The sequence below is a fragment of the Haliotis cracherodii genome, unplaced genomic scaffold (genome assembly GCF_022045235.1).
Source record: "Haliotis cracherodii isolate W230 unplaced genomic scaffold, xgHalCrac1.p SCAF_5, whole genome shotgun sequence".
Taxonomy (NCBI): domain Eukaryota; kingdom Metazoa; phylum Mollusca; class Gastropoda; order Lepetellida; family Haliotidae; genus Haliotis; species Haliotis cracherodii.
This window is the reverse complement of record NW_027266308.1, coordinates 66,904,918-66,927,966: the sequence shown is the minus strand read 5'-3', so window position 1 is coordinate 66,927,966 and position 23,049 is coordinate 66,904,918. Positions and strand designations below refer to the sequence as shown.

General features: G+C 40.2%; 1 protein-coding gene across 8 annotated transcripts in view; it reads left to right on the top strand.

Moving 5' to 3' along the window:
* LOC139442039 (estrogen receptor-like) overlaps positions 1-23,049 on the top strand; it is a 143,924-nt gene that overhangs the window by 98,094 nt on the left and 22,781 nt on the right. For all 8 annotated transcript variants that reach the window (XM_071222816.1, XM_071222817.1, XM_071222818.1 and 5 more), the window contains one exon: positions 20,928-21,160. In XM_071222816.1, the coding sequence (XP_071078917.1) occupies positions 20,928-21,160 (233 nt within the window). The remainder of the gene's footprint in view (positions 1-20,927; positions 21,161-23,049) is intronic.

Here is a 23,049-nt window from a genome sequence, read left to right as displayed (position 1 = left end):
TTGTTTACCACTCCACCCTACTGGGCAGCCTTGTTTACCACTCCACCCTACTGGGCAGCCTTGTTTACCACTCCGCCCTACTGGGCAGCCTTGTTTACCACTCCACCCTACTGGGCAGCCTTGTTTACCACTCCGCCCTACTGGGCAGCCTTGTTTACCACTCCACCCTACTGGGCAGCCTTGTTTACCACTCCGCCCTACTGGGCAGCCTTGTTTACCACTCCACCCTACTGGGCAGCCTTGTTTACCACTCCACCCTACTGCACACCCTTGTTTACCACTCCCCCCTACTGGGCAGCCTTGTTTACCACTCCACCCTACTGGGCAGCCTTGTTTACCACTCCACCCTACTGGGCAGCCTTGTTTACCACTCCGCCCTACTGGGCAGCCTTGTTTACCACTCCACCCTACTGGGCAGCCTTGTTTACCACTCCACCCTATTGGGCAGCCTTGTTTACCACTCCACCCTATTGGGCAGCCTTGTTTACCACTCCACCCTATTGGGCAGCCTTGTTTACCACTCCACCCTATTGGGCAGCTTTGTGGAGGTAGCTGGAAATACATTTTAGGTGGGAGTCATTGCAGTAGCTTCTAGGCAGTTCCTTCCAGAAATGGCCGACCAACGGTGGTAGTGGCCAGCTTGTATTTCGGGACTTTTTACTTCCGATTGGTGCATTGGTTTTGCCTGTAGCTTGTTGTGAATGTCAGAATTATTTTGTTGCTGTCAGTTGTCACAAGGAGTGCTAGGGCAACAGCCAGATTATAACCTTTCTGTCTTTCCTCCAGCCATTGTTGCCTTTGTCAGTATTCTTCAATGTGGGGTTTTCGGTTTTACTTGTTTGTAAATGTCAACATAACACAAATACAATTCAAAGGTTCTACTCATGTAAGAAAGGACCCTGAAGACTCTTTATACGTATGATGTACAGGAATTGATGGCACGCATAATTTGTACAGCTTTGGGCTAGATATCAGATTGGTTTTCTTTGTTTGTTGTTTAACGCCGCACTCAGCAATGTTCCAGCTATATGATGGCGGTTTGTAAATAATCCAGTCTGGACCAGACAATCCAGTGATTGACATCATGAGCACATAATTGGAATAGGATGAAATGTATCAACATTGGCACAGCAGGTTTGTCACTGTTAAATGGAATGTATTCAGTCCCAAACACATTGCAAGGTAGATATCTTCTTCACAAGGATGTTTCAAACATTGATGTATGGGTAATACTCTCTCTTGTGCTATCAGTAATCAGATCTATGTATCGATGTGTCTCAATTGACTGGCCACATAATGGTGCCCTGTCTACAGCTAGGATCAGTCAGTATGTATCGATGTGTTACAATGCCTATATTATGATACACACTGGTTCTCCTATCAGTGCAGACAAGAGAATCAATGGTAAGAGGCTATGAGTTCACAGGAGGCCAGCAATGGATGGAAGCCATCCCAGTACATGTTGAGTACTGAGCCAGATGTTAAACTGCATCTATCTCCTAGATGAAAGTCTGAGAACCATTACAAGGGCCTTTATGATATATAGGAATGGGTGCTGTCCGTCCGTCCTTCTGTCAATCACGTTTCGTTTCCTGATCAGAACTAAAAAAACACGAGAGATGTCTTACCCAAACTTTTTGCCTTTTGATAGTTTGGGATTTTTTTAAAATATATTTTTTCGGATTTCAATGGCAATGACTGAAAATGGCAGTAGAGCTCCACACAGCCGGACATGTCATATTGGCTGAGGGACATGAGTGTTTCAGGCTTGTTGTTCCAGGTTTTGCAACACTGTTCTCTTTCTGTGTGTTTTCAGGGGTACTGGTGCATGTGTGCGTGTGCATGCATGTGTGCTTGGTGGTGGCATGTGTTATCATGATGTAAGGAAACCTGTGTGTTGCGTGGTGTGTATGTGTGTGTGTATGTGTATGTGTGTGTGTGTGTGTGTGCACATTGGTGTGGGTGTGCATGTGCATCTTGTTGTCATTGTCATGTTGCCAGCTTACAGTCAGATCACAATAATTTGATTCCAAGTAAGCAAACATTTGCTCAGCTCACTGATTGATCCTGGTACACATGAACCTACTGGAATTTACATCTTCAGTGATTAGGGGCCACGGGTGGCCCAGTTGTCTAAGGAGCCGCCATTCGCTGTGCAGAGTTGTGTCCCTTGGGCATGCCAGAAACCTATGATTGTGGGTTCGAATCCTGGTTCGCCCCGATTATGTTTCTAGGTTTGTCAGCACCATACCCGTGCTCGTGGGTTTCACCGATGTGGTAAACGTCTGAGACCTGCATCACTTGGGGCTTTCCTCCCACATTAAGCTGACACGCCGCGATATAACTGGAATACTGTTATAAGCGGCGTTAAACCAAACTCACTCACTCACTCTTCAGTGATAAGGAATTCTATCAAAGGATGAGTAATTTTTGGATTTGGAAGTAAAAGAATTAATGTTGGAATTAGTTGAAAGCAAGTAGTAGGGTTTAAGTGTCCTCAATAATTCTCCTGTAATAAATGTATGTTCTTGCTTGTAATTGGGTGTTAGAATGTGGGCAATCATCAGTGCCCTCGGTGCTCGGGGATTTGTTGCATTGGAAGACCCCATATGTAGGTGCTGGCTGCGGATGTGAAGCAGACGTCAATCCTTGTTGTTTATGGTCATATGTCTCGAAGAAATGATGAAAAGATGTTAATTTGCTTCCCAATGGTGTGAGGAGGAGATGATTATGTGAATGAATATGGTGTCTATCTTGATGTATGTCTGGGTGCTAAGTCACCAATGTCTGGAGGGCAAAATGATGCGGCCATTAACAGCTATTTCAGGTTCAACGCTATTCAAGTGGTCACTTTTCCTCCATCGCCAGTAGGTGTGTCTTGGTATTGTCTGTCTGGCCAGACAAGTCCTGTAAACATGATATGGTCTAATAACATGATTTAAATGAGTTATTTGCTTGTAAAGAGCCTTAATACGATTTTGCTGCTTGTCTGTGCTCTATACAACCATAGTGATGACACATTGTATAGGCTGGCTCCTGGTAGATGTCGGCTTTGCGCACTAGACACACAGCAAGACTTTAATCAGTCTTGTGACAAGTCTCCTATGGTGATCTTTTTACTCGCTATTGATAATGCACACTTTGTCTGGGAGAGACTTCAGACAGTAAAGAATCACTTGGCCACTTCTTAATTTTCTACAATATTGAATACCCATTTCTGACTATATGTCCGGTGCTTTTGGGCTTGAGAGGGCAGTGTGGATTAATGTGGCTGGCTGGAAGACTTGCGTTCAATGTATATTAGGGAAGGCAACTTATCAGTTCACAACCTATTGCTTGTCAGTTTCTATCCCTCTGGCATATATTATTTTGTGAATGCCCATTTATCTGGCTGTCTATATGTCTGTCTGTCTGTCTGTCTGTCTCGCCATGTATGTTGGAGGATTTCAGTTTCTCCATCAATCTGTATGCCCTTGTAGCAGATAAATCTAGGGGGATATATGTCTTTACAGCCATCCGTCTGTTCGTCTCTGCATCCATCAGTCTGAAGGTGCCTCCAGCTTATACTCTTTTGAGAGGTGCATCTCTCCATCTTTCTGCCAGTTAACATCTTTCCCTGTGCCTGTCCAAATGTTGTTGTATTATAGCAGAGACGACCATATGTTTATTTTTTAACCAAATGTTTCAACATAATCATTCTCATTTTCAACTGATAGGTAGATTTCCTTATGCAGAAACAACTTATCTTGTAACATATTTCTTCATCAAACTTTCAAACATAAATCTAGCTTCAGACCCAGTTTTTGATATTCCATACAGCAAAGAATAATTTAAAGGGCTTAACGTACATGGATAAACATATTGATAAAATTCCACTTCACTGTACACACTGATATTTGAGGGCATGGATTCTACAGTCAGCTAAGTACAATGTTTCGTATGTCATTAGATAAGATGAAACAATTGTTTCAAGCACCAATCTGAAATGTAAATTATCCAAACTGTTCACTTTAGTTGTATGAAATGGGGATGAATTTTGTTTAAATGCTGTCAGGCTTGAACATTAAATAATGAAAAGAAGACTTGAGGTGTTTTGCAGGTGAAGTGCAGGTGACACAATACCCATTTATGTCCCATATGTACCCAGAGGGAAGATGCAGCGTTACAGAGACCTGTCATGAGTATTTATGTCTTAATATGAAATAAATAAGTGTCAGAGAAATAAAAACAAATTATCCAGATTTAGGTTTTCAGCTTCTTGTGAATGTCACAAGACTGCTTCTCATGCATTCGTTGGGTGAATGACCTTTAATGAACGACATATCGGATTCTACCTATATCAAGTAAACATGCATTGTTCAGTGCAGAGCATTCACCTGGTACAGTAAAACATTATTATATCCATGTAGTCATGCTTATCTTAATCTACAGACTTCTATTATCAACCAAGCTATTTCAAAACTTGTTTTGTTCCTGCGTTTCCTTTAATCTGCCGGCTAAGGAAGGCAGGGCATGAAGCCTAGTAACACATTCTCACCCTGACACAAACACGAGTGTCAACTCACAGGCAAGCCTATAACAGTTTGGCAAGTCTAGAAGTCTTCAGTTCTGAAGCTGAAGAGATTCTCCTAGCCTTGCACCAAGGCTATACTGAAAGATAAGTCCATGGATGTGTAGTAATTCTATCCAGATATGTTGACAGTAAGGACTCCAGTCTCTTATGGTGATAACTTGTTCTTATTTTTTATATAATCTAGAACTTTTGATTTAAACTACCGGTAATAATTATTGCCTTAGAGACTTATGCAAGTCTTCCCCTTCCCCTTCCTCTTTCTATTGTTACTCCAGTGCAGTTCGCAGAAAATGTCCTTATCGGGGAGGATGTTGTTTTGTGATAAAACTGTCGTCAGGTCAGTAACGGTGGTCAGCAGACAGTCCCGAGTTCCTCATCCACTGCAGAACTTGACACGGCGCTACATTATAACTAGAAACAAACAAATCTGGTGCCGAGCCACTATAGGAGGAACTGAGATCATCACGGACATATTGTATTCCTTTCAAATATTTCAAAATTGTCAAAATTGACCTGCTGTTTCATGGATTATGACAGACACTGGCTGTAAACAGTTCTGGTAGAAGATGCAAGGCTCTGTGTTACATTACTGAATTTTCACATACTTTCTGCAAGTTTCATAGGAGTATTATGTATTTTGTTATTAAGATTATTAACAATTTAACAAAAGGAATCTTGAAACCTTATTTCTGAGAAGAAGCGTTATTGTATCTGAAGCCAGTGGCACCTGGTGAGATGTGTCCATGATGTAAAGCTGCCTCCAGTAATAGTGCTGATTTGAAGGAACATTATTTATCAGTCTAGACAATATGTGCGGTTATATGGGACTACTCTTGGGGATGAGCCCTATCAGTTGCCTCTTTTAGCGAGATACAAAACAATTACAAGTTGGATTGTTAGACATCACTGATGTATTTGTTCTCCGGTTCATGCATAGACAGCCTGTATATACCAGAGCTTCTCCCGTTCTATTTGAGGACAAACCTATGATTTATTCGTCTAGTTCAACAAGATTTGCTTATCTGATGTAGACGGTGGAAGCTCCGCAGAAATTGATAGCACTTCCCCAGATCCAGACATGATAATGACTGTCAAAAAACTTTCCAATAATTTCTTATTAATCTTGTGAAGTGTTTTAGTATATTATGTCTATGGAGGTTGATTTTAGAACGAAATGCTGTCAATAGTTTCGTGAAGGGTTTGATGTGTGATCAAGTAGACCTGGGTAATTTCATAGAGTTATTTCAAAGACACAGACATGAGCTTTGTCCAGAGGAGTTTGATATGTAGGGATTCTCATTAAGAGTTATTTTAACACTTTGGAGTCAGTTAACCACCTTGAAATGTCAAGACTTATAAATAATTCTTGATTTGCAATCCACTACGATCAACAGAAACAAAATGATGTACTGTTAGGATTTTACACAGCCAATATTTTAAGAACATTTAAAAGTGAAAGATTAAAGTGTATGGTATTTAAAAGATTGTGACAAGTGCGTTTGTTTGAAATTGTTGGTCTTCACTTCTGTGGTGAACCATCTTCCCGAGGAAGAGAGTTAACTGACTTTAAAAGTCCAGTTTCCACCCTTGCCAAACTAGGCTGGAAATACTGGGCTCGATCGTAGCGCCACAATTGGCTATTACCAGCTATGTCCCTTCTAAGCCTCTCCTATGGACCAATCAGATTCCACCTCTCGTATCACTTGCGGTTGTTTCACACAAAATGGTTTCGCCCAGTCTGGACGATCTGATCGATAATCAAGATCTATATTGTGATAAAACGGGTCTTACATCGCGAAATGCATCAAATCACACGAGCACCTTGATTAAAAACATAAAAAGATTTGGAAAATATCTGCTGACAACAAGTTGGTGGTGCACATGCTTTGCAAATCCTGCAATCGACCGAAATCTGCACGACGGTTTACGAAATCGGATTTTGATTTTGGTGTGCGATTTTGATTGGACTATGCATAGACTCGTTAGTCCAGCCAAAATGTAACTCCATAATACCAGCCTAGTTCGGCAAGGGTGGAAACTTTCCCTTATAGTCTGTTAAACGTCTGTAGTCTTCACTACTATTATGAGCCTATGTTATAGTTCCGTAGTCTTCACTACTATTGTGAGCCTATGTTATAGTTCCGTAGTCTTCACTACTATTGTGAGCCTATATTATAGTTCCATGTCTTCACTACAATTGTGAGCCTATATTATAGTTCCATGTCTTCACTACAATTGTGAGCCTATGTTATAGTTCCATGTCTTCACTACTATTGTGAGCCTATGTTATAGTTCCGTAGTCTTCACTACAATTGTGAGCCTATGTTATAGTTCCATGTCTTCACTACTATTGTGAGCCTATGTTATAGTTCCATGTCTTCACTACTATTGTGAGCCTATGTTATAGTTCCGTAGTCTTCTCTACTATTGTAAGCCTATGTTATAGTTCCGTAGTCTTCACTACTATTGTGAGCCTATGTTATAGTTCCGTAGTCTTCACATTTTTTGTGAGCCTTTGTTATAGTTCCGTAGTCTTCACTACTATTGTGAGCCTATGTTATACTTCCGTAGTCTTCACTACTATTGCGAGCCTTTGTCAAATATCTGTGGTCTTCACTACAATTGTGAGCCTATGTTAAAGTAAATCAGCACATTGTAGGTCTATGGTTCAATAGTCTAGTAGTATCAACGGTCTTAGAGCTAAGGTTACTATGCCCAAACAGGCCTAGGAGTTTAATCACTAACTTTTGTGATGGGTATTGACTCGCCAAATTAAACTAACTGCCACAACTGAACCAACCAAGACTATCTTTTCTTCATAGATGGGAATTTATGCTCTGGTATTTCTGTGCACTTGTTAGTTAACCATTGGCTATAAGTAGTCCTGCGCCATGACTGTGGAATATATACTACTCAAAAGAAATTAAGGATCACCCGATTCTTTCATATTACTATAGTTAATCTCTCATGTCATGACAGATTCACTTTACCATTATGAAAGAATCGGGTGATCCTTAACTTCTTTTGAGTAGTATATATATCAATATTTATTTATTTTTTACTAAAAGCCTAGGCAAGTCTGGATCAAACTAAACCAAGTTTTGTTTCCTTGATTCCACATTTGAAAACAGCAGAAGAGAAAAGGACTTTCGAAGGAAAAAAAAAAGAAGTTATTTTAAAGAAATGTTTTCATTGACTAAGTGTTAGTCTAGGCTATAAGTGGGACTCCTACTTAACATATGGAAGAAAGTAGGAACCATTCAGGTGATGTGCCTGATTTGAAAATTAGTGAAGATGCTTGTACCTCAGATTGGGTCACTTGTGAATTAAAACGGTAAAGTAATGAATGCATGAGTTGGGTTTAATGCTGCATTGAAACTGATTTACGGTGATCAATTCATTTTATTTTCACGGCTATTTTGCCTTTTTTGCCCAATGGAATCTGTTTTGACATACAATCAAGACTGGTTAACATCTGATCTTGATGGTATATTATTATGACGTCATGTCACGGCATTTCAACTTCATGTCAGAGGAAAGTAAGACATATATAGGTTGTTTGAATCAGCCACCTAGAGGTGAACCCATGGGTCTTGTAGGGACAGACAGATGATCATACTCGCTGTTAATCTGGGATTTGAACCCATTAACAGCAATCAGCTAAAACATGAAGGTCTGCTGTGCCGTCTGTGTCCCCCTAAACTCAAAGTAATAAACACATATTAATATCACTCTCACAGTAGCAACATAAACATTGAACCATATTGTTAATTTAAGGGGGCACGGGTGGCCCAGTTGTCTAAGGCTCCCTAATTCGCTGTGCAGAGTAGCAATCCCTTGACAAGCCTGAAACTTATGATTATGGGTTTGAATCCTGGTTTGCCCTGATTATGTTTATAGGTTTGTCAGCACCATACTCATGCTTGTGGGTTTCACCGAAGTGGTAAACATCTGAGACCTGCATCACATCGGGCTTCGTCCAACATTAACCTGATATGCTGGTATATGACTGGAAAACTGTTAAAAGCGACAACTAAACCCACTCACTCACTATCAGTTGCAGTGTGTCTGTTGATAAGTTGCAAGGAAAATAATTAAACTTGCAACAGGACTGGTTATCTACTCTAACAAATAATAAAATATACATAATATTTTCTTTCACAGAAATGTTTATGAAAAAAATAGCTTTTAAAAAAATTAAGATGACTGGACCATTCTAAAAAATAGTGGATGAATGAACTCATCCATAGATTCTTATCCTTACATTTTAAAAATATTAATACTTGAATGAACACTTAATGAAAATTATGACCCGTTTACTCATGAGAAGGGCATTACGATTTTAATATTTGCATACAAGGTAGACATTGTGTCTGAACTACATAGTTACTGTCTGTGTTCAAGTAGATCCAACCACTTACCAACTGTGCCCATGCCTTGTTTTCCTCAACAGTGTTAATTGTACTGTAACGGTGTTGAAAGGTTTCCACAAGGAGACATTTCTCTGAACTTCACTTGTTTTTGGGACTTGCTTTCAGGCATCAGTTATTTGTCTGTAACTGAATGTGTTTGCTTATATAGTATGTTATAAATAAGTTTTAGAAATAGGAGGAGTTCAGAAATCATGAAAATCAATGCTACTGTGCAGCTAGATATAAGTATACCATTGCGTATATAAGGCATTGTACTGCGCATGATCGTACGATTTTTCAAAAAGAGGCCTATGGGTTAAAAAAACCTTCGAAATTTAACTCATTGGTATGCACACGTGACGTTTAAAATATATTACAGCATTAAAATTCCCATTGAATTAGGCCCACCATCTAATTTTCTCATTAGAAACCTAGTCGCTTGTGACATAGTTAAAAACTCCTTTTGAGCATATCATTTACTATACATAATGCATCGCATGCACCAGTAGGTGCACCTCCGGTTTAAATATCCATGCTGGGGAGACATTGTACTGAAATCCTTTCTATTTGCAGTGACCTTATTTTTTCCAAACCCAAGCCTAACCCACGTGACTCTAGCAACCATACTTGCATTGCAGTGCAGGCCTCGATGATAATGTTTGATTTCTGTGGGATCTAGCAACTTGGGTTGCCACATCCAGCCTTATTTAATGTCTGAGCTAGTCACCGAATGACAGATATTTTACAAAGGTGAGTGATGTAGCTGGTTGTGGGTAGGGCTGGCCCTGTGAGCGCCTGCCGGCCTGCCTGCCTGCCTGCCTGCCTGACAGACAGACCTATGGCATGGGACTGCTGTGGGCAACTGGAGCAAACATTCCGCTAGTGTTGACTGACGTAACATGCAGCAAGCTTTCTTTGTCAGCCCACTGCCTCACACCAGCCATTGGGATAGCTAGCTTAATCACTCAAGTCTGTCCATACAGGAATCTATTGGGCCGGCCACCATTTGGGTGAGATAAACTCCTAACTGCTTGTTGTGCAAGATGGGGAAATCAGCCATTTTGTTTTTTGTGTTGCAGTATTATATAATATGTCGCGCCTGTAATCAGTTGTCCTTGACCTTCACACACATCCATGTTGTATGTGTAGCTGTCTGGTGCTTCTCGGGACTATCTAGTGGTCGCTAAGTGCTCCAGATTGTATAGAATAGTGAGGGAGGTGTGTAGAGGGACATATTGTGTCGTACATACCAGACAGGTTATGTGAGATTGAGTGGTTTACAAGTCAGACGAGAACCTGCTTTCATACAATGGTGGCTGCAGTAGACATGCAGGCAGGGTTCACTGCACTCGTCTGCTGTGGTTGCATGTCCGACCTCTCTCTGTACTCAACACACGATCTGTTGTAGTCCTTGAATCAGGCCTATCAGGCTCCTTCTGTTCAGGCATAATCTTCTGTATATCAAAGGCCTTTAAACAGATATTGCGCGATGCATTTAAAATGGGATTAGAAAAGATCTGATTGAGTTCCCAGACAGAGTGCAGACTGAAAATGTTTATTTATTAATCTTCGCCCATATTGCTTTTCATGGTGGAAAAGGGACACTGTAAATCAAGTGCTTTTATTGTAGTTGTCTGCCCACTTGGAGGGTATTGATGCAGTAGAAGATATATTTAGGCTTGTCCATTACCTGGAGACTGTCTGGTGACTGGCTTATGGATAAGACCTACACAAGGACTCAGTGAGCGTTTCCCTTGTATTGTGCTTCAGTGTCTAAGAAGTGAGGTATCAGAACAATGGCCATGCAGTCGCTGCTGCTGCCCTTGTGTCATTGTATTTGAAGACACACATAGACCTGCTTCTCATAACTTCTTATTACAACAACTGAAGGTGATTATTACATATTGCTTGGTTTCCTTTGTTTAAAATCCATGTCTTTTTGTTATAGGTATTTTAGATTAAATAGTTATGGGAGGTTTGAGATTGTAAAGTTGCTATAAATTTTAGGAAGGATTTGGTTATAAAAGAGTGAGATTACTGTCGTACTTGGTTTCAATTAATTAAATCCCCGAAGTTTGTTTTCTTTACTTTGTCATTGGTCATCTTCTTGAATTGAGTTCTGAATATGTTCAGTACATTGATAAATATCATCAGGGTACTATGCTTGTTGATGTTAAGTGATTTCATGTAATATTTTCACTATCATTGCATTGTTTGGAGTGCAGAGGAATAGGGTTGGGAAACAGTGGTGTAGAGAAGAACATCAAGATGTCTACAATAGTGTAAATATGTAATTTTGTTCTTTTATCCTACAATAGGTAGGTTTTAATGGTGATCCTTATGTATCTTTGAACCATCTGTAAGTGCAGTTTTAGTACAGTTTTGGGAATGATGTTAGGTAATAGCTTGCCAACAACCCCCTACCTAATGTCCACCTCAGCATGGGGGATACCTTAATGTCCATATCCCAGCAAGGGGGAGACGGGGTTGTCAGGTTATGGGGGAGATGGAGACACTGGTATCAATTATCGGAGGGGGAAGAGAGAAGATGTTACCAGCGTTACCTCAGAAGTGGTTATAGAAGGATATATGAAACGAATGACATATACATCTTCAAGCAAATCTGAATACTTATAGATAATCCTTAATCATAACACAGTATTTTTTGTTTTGTAGGTTGTATTGTTATCCTGACTTATTATGTATCTAATTATATAGTTTATAGAATATTGTCAGTAGTTAAGATGGAAAGTTTGCGCAATAAAATATCTTGTATCTTACATAGTGCAGGAGGGGTGGTGCAGGTCTTGCCTTGAGGGGGATTTAAAAGAGATAACAGTGTTTCTTACCTCAGAAGGGGTGCGGGATACCTCCTTGTGAAGGGGGACAAGTGTCACTCTGGAGGAATATATATATGGCCTCTCTACTGAAAGAAAAAGCCATGGATGTGTGGTACTTCTATCCTCTTAATAGGCAAGTCTGGATCTAAGGACTTCAGTCTCCTTCAGGGACAACTTGTTCTTGTTATTTACATAATCTAGAAATTAAATTTAAACTAATATTTATTGCCTTAGAGACTTGTGCAAGTCTAGGCCTCACTATACAATCCACAGAAAGGAAGCAGTGTTACCTTAGGAGGTGGTGGTAGTTAGGAAAGAGGGAGGGCCAGGCCTGTGTTAGCCAGTGACCAGTTGAATCACCCCCCCTCTCCTCCTCGGTCAATACCAGCCAGCCCGTTATGTAATTCCTGACACTGAACCAAGCAGAGCCCTGTGATCAGTCAAGGATAAAGGTCATTCCCTGCCTAGGAAGGGTCATGAGGTCACTGGTGCTGTGGAGTAACAGTGACCATCATTGCTGTGTGGGAACGCCATGGCCACCTGTTGTCGGGATATGTAATCAGCTGATGGTCTACAGTTGTGGAAGGGATTGCTTGCTCAGTTCATTGTCCTTCTTGATATAGTTAAGGCCAAGAGAGAGAGTTGGGGTAAGATACTTTGAGGTGGTCTTTATAGTGCTGAAAGATGGTCTCCACAGAACTGTAGTGGTGAAGGTCCTTGTTTCTTCTTTGTGGTAGTGTGATGTTGACCTGTACTTCTTTGTTGATGTGTTGCTGTCTGTGTCTTTGTGACACAATAGTCATGATATCTAGAGACTGTGTGATACGTTAGTCATAGTAGCTAGAGACTGTGTGAAACAATATTCATAATAGCTAGACACTAATACGATAGTCATGATAGATATAGACTATGTGATACAATAATCATAGTAGCTAGAGACTTTGTGATACGACAGTCATGTTAGCTAGAGAATATGTGATACAACAGTCGTGATAGCTAGAGAATATGTGATACAATAGTCATGATAGCTAGAGAATATGTGATACAATAGTCATGATAGCTAGAGAATATGTGATACAACAGTCATGATAGCTAGAGAATATGTGATACAACAGTCATGGTAGCTATAGTCTAGGTGATACAACAGTTATGGTAGCTATAGTCTATGTGATACAACAGTCATGGTAGCTATAGCCTATGTGATACAACAGTTATGATAGCTATAGTCTAGGTGATACAACAGTCATGATAGCTATAGCCTATGTGATACAACAGTCATGATAGCTATAGTCTAGGTGATACAACAGTTATGGTAGCTATAGTCTATGTGATACAACAGTCATGGTAGCTATAGCCTATGTGATACAACAGTTATGGTAGCTATAGCCTATGTGATACAACAGTCATGGTAGCTATAGCCTATGTGATACAACAGTTATGGTAGCTATAGCCTATGTGATACAACAGTTATGGTAGCTATAGCCTATGTGATACAACAGTTATGGTAGCTATAGCCTATGTGATACAACAGTCATGATTGTTGGAAACTGATGTGTTGCTATTACAACCTACTGTTGCCATCACCAGGGAAGGAGTTAACAGTAAACAGATTTGGCATACCACTGTGTAGCAGTAGGACGTTACAAAGTTATACCACTGTTCTGTGTAGCAGCAGGATGTTAGAAAGTTATACCACTGTTCTGTGTAGCAGCAGGATGTTACAAAGTTATACCACTGTTCCGGGTTGCAGTAGGATGTTACAAAGTTATATCACTGTTCCTGGTAGCAGTAGGATGTTACAAAGTTATACCACTGTTCTGTGTAGCAGCAGGATGTTACAAAGTTCTACCCTTGTTCCTTGTAGCAGTAGGATGTTACAAAGTTATACCACTGTTCCTTGTAGCAGTAGGATGTTACAAAGTTATACCACTGTTCTGTGTAGCAGCAGGATGTTACAAAGTTATACCACTGTTCTGTGTAGCAGCAGGATGTTACAAAGTTCTACCATTGTTCTGTGTAGCAGCAGGATGTTACAAAGTTATACCATTGTTCCTTGTAGCAGTAGGATGTTACAAAGTTATACCACTGTTCTGTGTAGCAGTAGGATGTTACAATGTTATACCACTGTTCTGTGTAGCAGCAGGATGTTAGAAAGTTATACCACTGTTCTGTGTAGCAGCAGGATGTTACAAAGTTATACCACTGTTCTGTGTAGCAGTAGGATATTGCAAAGTTATATCACTGTTCTGTGTAGCAGCAGGATGTTAGAAAGTTATACCACTGTTCTGTGTAGCAGCAGGATGTTACAAAGTTATACCACTGTTCTGTGTAGCAGTAGGATATTGCAAAGTTATATCACTGTTCTGTGTAGCAGTAGGATGTTACAAAGTTATACCACTGTTCCTTGTAGCAGTAGGATGTTACAAAGTTATACCACTGTTCTGTGTAGCAGCAGGATGTTACAAAGTTCTACCATTGTTCTGTGTAGCAGCAGGATGTTACAAAGTTATACCATTGTTCCTTGTAGCAGTAGGATGTTACAAAGTTATACCACTGTTCTGTGTAGCAGCAGGATGTTACAAAGTTATACCATTGTTCCTTGTAGCAGCAGGATGTTACAAAGTTCTACCATTGTTCTGTGTAGCAGCAGGATGTTACAAAGTTATACCACTGTTCTGTGTAGCAGTAGGATGTTACAAAGTTATATCACTGTTCTGTGTAGCAGCAGAATGTTACAAAGTTATACCACTGTTCTGTGTAGCAGTAGGATGTTACAAAGTTATACCACTGTTCCTGGTTGCAGTAGGATGTTACAAAGTTATATCACTGTTCTGTGTAGCAGTAGGATTTTACAAAGTTATACCACTGTTCCTGGTTGCAGCAGGATGTTACAAAGTTATATCACTGTTCTGTGTAGCAGTAGGATGTTACAAAGTTATTCAACTGCCCACTGTAGCTGTAGGATGTTACAAAGTTCTACCATTGTTCTGTGTAGCAGTAGGATGTTACAAAGTTATACCACTGTTCCTTGTAGCAGTAGGATGTTACAAAGTTATTCAACTGCCCACTGTAGCTGTAGGATGTTACAAAGTTATATCACTGTTCTGTGTAGCAGTAGGATGTTACAAAGTTATACCACTGTTCCTGGTAGCAGTAGGATGTTACTAAGTTATATCACTGTTCTGTGTAGCAGTAGGATGTTACAAAGTTATACCACTGTTCCTGGTAGCAGTAGGATGTTACAAAGTTATATCACTGTTCTGTGTAGCAGCAGGATGTTACAAAGTTATATCACTGTTCTGTGTAGCAGTAGGATGTTACAATGTTATACTACTGTTCCTTGTAGCAGTAGGATATTGCAAAGTTTAAGCACAGTTTTTTTTCAGTTCTGCAACACAGTTGCAAAACATTCTACCACTTTTTTGTTCTGTGTACCACTGGGTAATTCATTTCTAGAACAGGATTCTATCACGGTCCTGTTCCGCTGTATGTTGTTACAGAAATGATGATATAGTACATCCTAGTATTGTCCAAGTATTCAGGATGTATATACTGTAATGCTGTGCATCGAAGCAGAGTTTTAAGTACTGACATGGCTTCGAAGTGGCTGTTATCCTCCTGGTGCCTCACAGGCAGCTAGGGAGCCATGCAGGGAGCCATGCTGGGAGCCAGGGAGCTGAGAATGAAACTCAAGTGTACACTGATCCAATGACTAGGGTAATAATAGTGTAGCACTAGCGCTATGAGCATCCACTTGGTGAATGCAATTTAGTTCATTATAAATGCACATATTATTATTATTATTATTATTATTATTATTATTATTATTTTGCCGACAGACTCAAAATTCATAAACATTCATGTTCCTAAATGTCAACTGATCGAGGATCATGAAACAGGTCTAGCCTGTAGATTATAAACAGTAATTATGTCTACTCGCCAGCCTCATTAATTAGGTACGGTGCCTGCGTCTAGTCAGTCTGAGACTGGTTCATTAGTTCACTGTGTGAAATTGGATAGCTGTCTGCTTAAACAAGAGTGACTAGTGATTGTCTCATTGAACTAGATCCTTGTAGTTGAAGATGCATGCATGAAACATTATGTGAATATGGTGACCCATCGAGTAATTATCACTTTAACAAGCTGGAGATAGGGGTCCACCTTTAACATAGAATGCCCCATTGATAGTCAGTATATGTACTGTATTGGAATATGTTGTTTGTTTGTTGTTCAATGCCGCACTCAGCAATATTCCGGCTGCATGACAGTGGGTGCTCTGTAAATAATGAAATCTGTGCCAGACAATCCAGTGATTGACATCATGAGCATCGATCTACACACTTGGGATACAATGACATACATCAACCAAGTCAGTGAACCTGACCATCCGACTCTGTTAGTCGCCTCTTACAATAAACATGGGTTGCTGAAAACCAATTGTACCCTGAATCTTTACGGGTCTCGTTTGAATATGTGCCAGATGACAGAATTGTATTCATTAAGCAGTTGTGATTAGGAATATAGCACAGAAGTTTGCATTTATGCTCAGATCTGATTTTATTTTGGTGAGGTTAGGAAAATGTTTTCAATATATTAATGTTTCCATGATCATGATGAGTGGTATTCCAATTTCTAGGTGCTAACTTGCATTATTGTTTACACGTGAACCTTTATGATGAATTTCAGGACATATATTAGTTTTGTGGTGGAGTCAACACTGTGTGGAATAGAAATGGCTTATGCTTTAAGGAGAATGTTCATGCAGTCAGTATAATTAGTATTCGAGAACCGGTAATTTTGATGGAGCTTGTTTTCTTGTATATTAGTTTTATAGATATTTGTAGTGCTTCCTGGTTGAGGCATCAATGCACATTTTTTCAGTGCAATTAAGTAAATTAAAATGTTACTTTGGAAAAAAATCATCTTAAGTTTTGGCAGTTAATCGACATGTTCAGACTGATTAACTTTCTTGTTAAATGATTATGCTTCGAATTACATTTGAACCATGTAGACAATCTTCTAAATACAATGACTCAGTGTCTTAAGATGTCTGCCAGACAGACATGCTCTATGCTGTAAAACACTTCCTGTGATGCCAGACATGTTCTATGCTGTAGAATGCTTCCTGTGGTGCCAGACATGTTCTATGCTGTAGAATGCTTCTTGTGATGCCAGACATGTTCTATGCTGTAGAACACTTCCTGTGATGCCAGACATATTCCATGTTGTAGAACACTTCCTGTGATGCCAGACATGTTCCATGTTGTAGAACACTTCTTGTGATGTCAGACATGTTCTATGCTGTAGAACACTTCCTGTGATGCCAGACATATTCCATGTTGTAGAACACCTACTGTGATGCCAGACATGTTCCATGTTGTAGAACTCTTCCTGTGATGCCAGATAGACATGTTCTATGCTGTAGAACGCTTCCTGTGATGTCCGACATGTTCTATGCTGTAGAATGCTTCCTGTGATGTCAGACATGTTCTATGCTGTAGAATGCTTCCTATGGTGTCAGACATGTGCTATCCTGTAGAACACTTCCTGTGATGCCAGGTAGACATGTTCTGTGCTGTAGAACACTTCCTGTGATGTCAGACATGCTCTATGCTGTGGAATGCTTCCTGTGATGCCAGACATGTTCTATGCTGTAGAACTCTTCCTGTGATGCAAAGGTAGACATGTTCTATGCTGTAGAACTCTTCCTGTGATGCAAAGGTAGACATGTTCTATGCTGTAGAACACTTCCTGTGATGCAAAGGTAGACATGTTCTATACTGTAGAACGCTTCCTATGGTGTCAGACATGTTCTGTCCTCTTGTTGTACATGGTGAGGTCCATATCATACTGTGCACTCTTCAAGCACTTGATGTATGTTGTTGCTGTTTATTGATTTATCTGCAGTGAGTTAGTTCACATCTAACAGGAGTAGTTGGTTGAGAACAAGATGTGCCCACTGCAGTGTGGCCCAATATTTGCCACAGTCACGCGTCTTTAGTTGCACAAGTTTCACAACTGCACTGAATCAGTCCCTCGTCCCAGTTTCATATGTGTCACAACTGCACTGTTATCAGTCCCTTGTCCCAGTTTCATATGTGTCACAACTGCATTGTATCAGTCCCTTGTCCCAGTTTCATATGTGTCACAACTGAACTGTATCAGTCCCTTGTCCCAGTTTCATATGTGTCACAACTGCACTGTATCAGTCCCTTGTCCCAGTTTCATATGTGTCACAACTGAACTGTTTCAGTCCCTCGTCCCAGTTTCATATGTGTCACAACTGCATTGTATCAGTCCCTTGTCCTAGTTTCATATGTGTCAAAACTGAACTGTATCAGTCCCTCGTCCCAGTTTCATATGTGTCACAACTGCACTGTTATCAGTCCCTTGTCCCAGTTTCATATGTGTCACAACTGCACTGTATCAGTCCCTTGTCCCAGTTTCATATGTGTCACAACTGCATTGTATCAGTCCCTTGTCCCACTTTCATATGTGTCACAACTGAACTGTATCAGTCATTTGTCCTAGTTTCACCAAGTAGTCACTCGTCCTCTGTTGCACTGAATATATTTTATAAGTACATTATCAACAAATGATATATTCCAATCATTGTCCTATATATTTATTGAGAGATAATAAATCAAGAATCATTGTTGTCGTTTAAATGAGCCTATATGCTGGCCAATAAATAATATCCCTGCAGGCAATCTTGGTGATAAAAGCCATATGACAAAACTTGGACAATTGCCATGAATTATCAATGTAGGAAACAAAGAGGTTCTGTTAACTTGTCAGAAGTGACTTTTCATAGATTTATAATTCTCCCTGTCCCACATTTGGAAGGGTTAAGCAGTCTCCCTGTCCACATTTGGAAGAGTTAAGCAGTCTCCCTGTCCACATTTGGAAGGGTTAAGCATTCTCCCTGTCCACATTTGGAAGGGTTAAGCAGTCTCCATGTCCCACATTTGGATGGGTTAAGCAGTCTCCCTGTCCACATTTGTAAGGGTTAAGCAGTCTCCCTGCCCCACATTTGTAAGGGTTAAGCAGTCTCCCTGTCCACATTTGTAAGGGTTAAGCAGTCTCCCTGTCCACATTTGTAAGGGTTAAGCAGTCTCCCTGTCCACATTTGTAAGGGTTAAGCATTCTCCCTGTCCACATTTGTAAGGGTTAAGCAGTCTCCCTGTCCACATTTGTAAGGGTTAAGCAGTCTCCCTGTCCACATTTGTTAGGGTTAAGCAGTCTCCCTGTCCACATTTTTAAGGGTTAAGCAGTCTCCCTGTCCACATTTGTAAGGGTTAAGCAGTCTCCCTGTCCATATTTGTAAGGGTTAAGCAGTCTCCCTGCCCCACATTTGTAAGGGTTAAGCAGTCTCCCTGTCCACATTTGTAAGGGTTAAGCAGCCTCCCTGTCCAAATTTGGGTTGGTTGATTAAGCATAAATATTTTCATATGTCCCTGCTGGAATATACATTGGGTGTATCATTGACTTAGTTGTACTTTCCTTTAACTGTAAGTTTATGTTCAGATCCAGTTAAAAGAACCTAAAACAAAACTGCATTACTTTATAGATGCTGATGTGATTATGTAGCAGCACCAGTTTACGGCTTTATGGAGTACAGATATCATATGTCATGTTAGAGGTAGATGACTGGGTTATTGGGCATGCATTGATCACTTCGTTGTAGTGTGATGGAACATTGAGGCTATTGCTATTGAAGCTTGTCAGCACTATATTCTTCTTGTAATATGAGGTGAATACTTGTACATTGTAATGTGCCTCAAGAGCAGTGTGTTACAGAGAGGATGATGAGCTGATGACATCATCCATACAGAAAAACAGATGCTGAATACAAATGATAATTTCCATAATCTCAATAGAGCATACAGTCCTATCAGTAGAGAATACAGGTCCCAATAGTTCCATCAATAGAGCATACAGTCCTATCAGTAGAGAATACAGGTCCCAATAGTTCCATCAATAGAGCATACAGTCCTATCAGTAGAGAATACAGGTCCCAATAGTTCCATCAATAGAGCATACAGTCCTATCAGTAGAGAATACAGGTCCCAATAATCCCATCAATAGAGCATACAGTCCTATCAGTAGAGAATACAGGTCCCAATAGTTCCATCAATCGAGCATACAATCCTGTCAGTAGCAAATACAGGTCCCAATAGTTACATCAATCGAGCATACAATCCTGTCAGTAGCAAATACAGGTCCCAATAGTTACATCAATAGAGCATACAGTCCTGTCAGTAAAGAATACAGGTCCCAATAGTTCCATCAATAGAGGATACTGGCCTCAATAGTCACATCTTGGTGTATATATCATATATATCTGACCAGAACACCTTGGTGTATGTTTCATGTCTAACCAGAACATCTTGTGTATATATCATATATCTGACCAGAACATCTTGGTGTATATTTCATCTCTTACCAGAACATCTTGTGTTTATCATTTATCTGACCAGAACATCTTGGTGTATATTTCATGTCTTACTAGAACATCTTGTGTATATATCATGAATCTCACCAGAACATCTTGTATATGTGTCACATATCAGACCAGAACTTCTTAGTGTTTATGTCACTTATCTGACCGAAACATCTTGGTGTTTATATCCCATCTGACCAGAACACCTTTGTGTATATATATCACTTGTCTGACCAGAACATCTTGGTGTTTATATCATATATCTGACCAGATCATCTTTGTGTATATTTCATGTCCAACTAGAACATCTTGTGTATATATCATTAATATCACCAGGACATCTTGCTGTATATGTCATATATCTGACCAGAACTTCTTAGTGTTTATATCACATGTGTGACCAGAGCATCTTGCTGTATATGTCATATATCTGACCAGAACTTCTTGGTGTTTATATCACATGTGTGACCAGAGCATCTTGCTGTATATGTCATATATCTGACCAGAACTTCTTGGTGTTTATATCACATGTCTGACCAGAGCATCTTGATGTTTATATTGCTTGTCTGACCAGAACATCTTGCTGTATATGTCATATATCGGACCAGAACATTTTGGTGTTTATATTGCATGTCTGACTTGCTCTTGTTTTGTTGCAGGGAGTGCAGTGGCACCAAGTCTCCTAAGGAAGAAGGGCGGATGGTGTCGCCAGGTGCATGCATACCGGTGCAGGTGCAGCATGCACAGAGCATGTTGCCGGCCGGTGCACACCCACAGGCACCGACGTCAACCACAACAGACGGGCTGGACCCAGAGAAAAAGTTTCTGCCACCCATTGATCCCCGCACCAACCTTGTTCCGGCACCACACCCTAAACAGGAGATGCCTTCAGGTACATAGAAATGCTCATTTGGTAGACTGCTTCAACAATGGAGGTAGACTGGTATTGACTGTAGATTGCTTCAACAGGTGGAGATAGACAAGTATGGACTGTAGATTGCTTCAACAATGGAGGTAGACAGGTGTAGACTGTAGATTGCTTCAACAATGGCGGTAGAGAGGTATAGACTGTAGATTGCTTCAACAATGGAGATAGACAGGTATAGACTGTAGATTGCTTCAACAATGGAGGTAGACAGATATAGACTGTAGATTGCTTCAACAATGGAGGTAGACAGGTATAGACTGTAGATTGCTTCAACAATGGAGGTAGACAGATATAGACTGTAGATTTCTTCAACAATGGAGGTAGACAGATATAGACTGTAGATTGCTTCAACAATGGGGGTAGAGAGATATAGACTGTAGATTTCTTCAACAATGGAGGTAGACAGGTTCAGACTGTAGGCTGCTGCAACAATGGAAGTAGACAGGTATAGAGTGTAGATTGCTTCAACAATGGAGCTAGACAGGTATTGACTGTAGGCTGCTGCAACAATGGAAGTAGACAGGTATAGACTGTAGATTGCTTCAACAATGGAGCTAGACAGGTATTGACTGTAGGCTGCTGCAGCAATGGAAGTAGACAGGTGTAAACTGTAGATTGCTTCAACAATGGAGCTAGACAGGTATTGACTGTAGGCTGCTGCAACAATGGAAGTAGACAGGTGTAAACTGTAGATTGCTTCAATAGGTGGAGATAGACAGGTGTAGACTGTAGATTGCTTCAACAATGGAGGTAGACAGATATAAACTGTAGATTTCTCCAACAATGGAAGTATACAGGTGTAGACTGTAGATTGCTTCAACAATGGAAGTAGACAGGTATAGAATGTAGATTGCTTCAACAATGGAAGTAGACAGGTATAGAATGTAGATTGCTTCAACAATGGAAGTAGACAGATATAGACTGTAGATTGCTTCAACAATGGAAGTATACAGGTATAGAATGTAGACTGCTTCAACAGGTGGAGGTAGACAGGTGTAGACTGTAGATTGCTTCAACAATGGAGGTAGACAGATATAGACTGTAGATTTCTTCAACAATGGAAGTAGACAGGTATAGAATGTAGACTGCTTCGACAGGTGGAGGTAGACAGGTGTAGACTGTAGATTGCTTCAACAATGGAAGTAGACAGGTATAGAATGTAGATTGCTTCAACAATGGAAGTAGACAGGTATAGAATGTAGATTGCTTCAACAATTGAGCTAGACAGGTATAGAATGTGTCCCTGTTTTAAAGCTTATGAATTGAGAAGAACCTGGAGAGTCCATTTTAGTGATAGGTGTGATGATGAAACCAAGCACATGGGGTCTGGGGCACTGTGTTACGGCTCCTTGTGCCCATTCACTCAGGCTGAGTGGCAGGTCAAGGTTTTTGTGGAGTTTGTTCCGCTGACAGGGTCAACAAGTATGAATTGCCATTCTAAACTCAACACTTGTTTTGAAATTGATTCAAATGATCAAGTATATCCGGTAGCTGGAGGCCTCATGAAAATTTTTCTTATATTTGTTACATATATTTGGATAGGGAATATAGGAGAATATTGCGGTGATATATTAGGTGATCACATGGAAGGTTATACCCCGCATACGATATATAATGCTATCAAATAGACGGTTGTACCATGCATGTGATATATTAGGAGATCATTTGGATGGTTATACGATGCGTGCGATATATTAGATGATCATATGGATTGTTATACGATGCGTGTGATATATTAGACGATCATTTGAACGGTTATGCCATGTGTGAAATATATTTTTAGGCGATAATATTGACGGTTATACCATGCATGCGATATATTTGATGGTCATATGGATGGTTTTACCATGCAT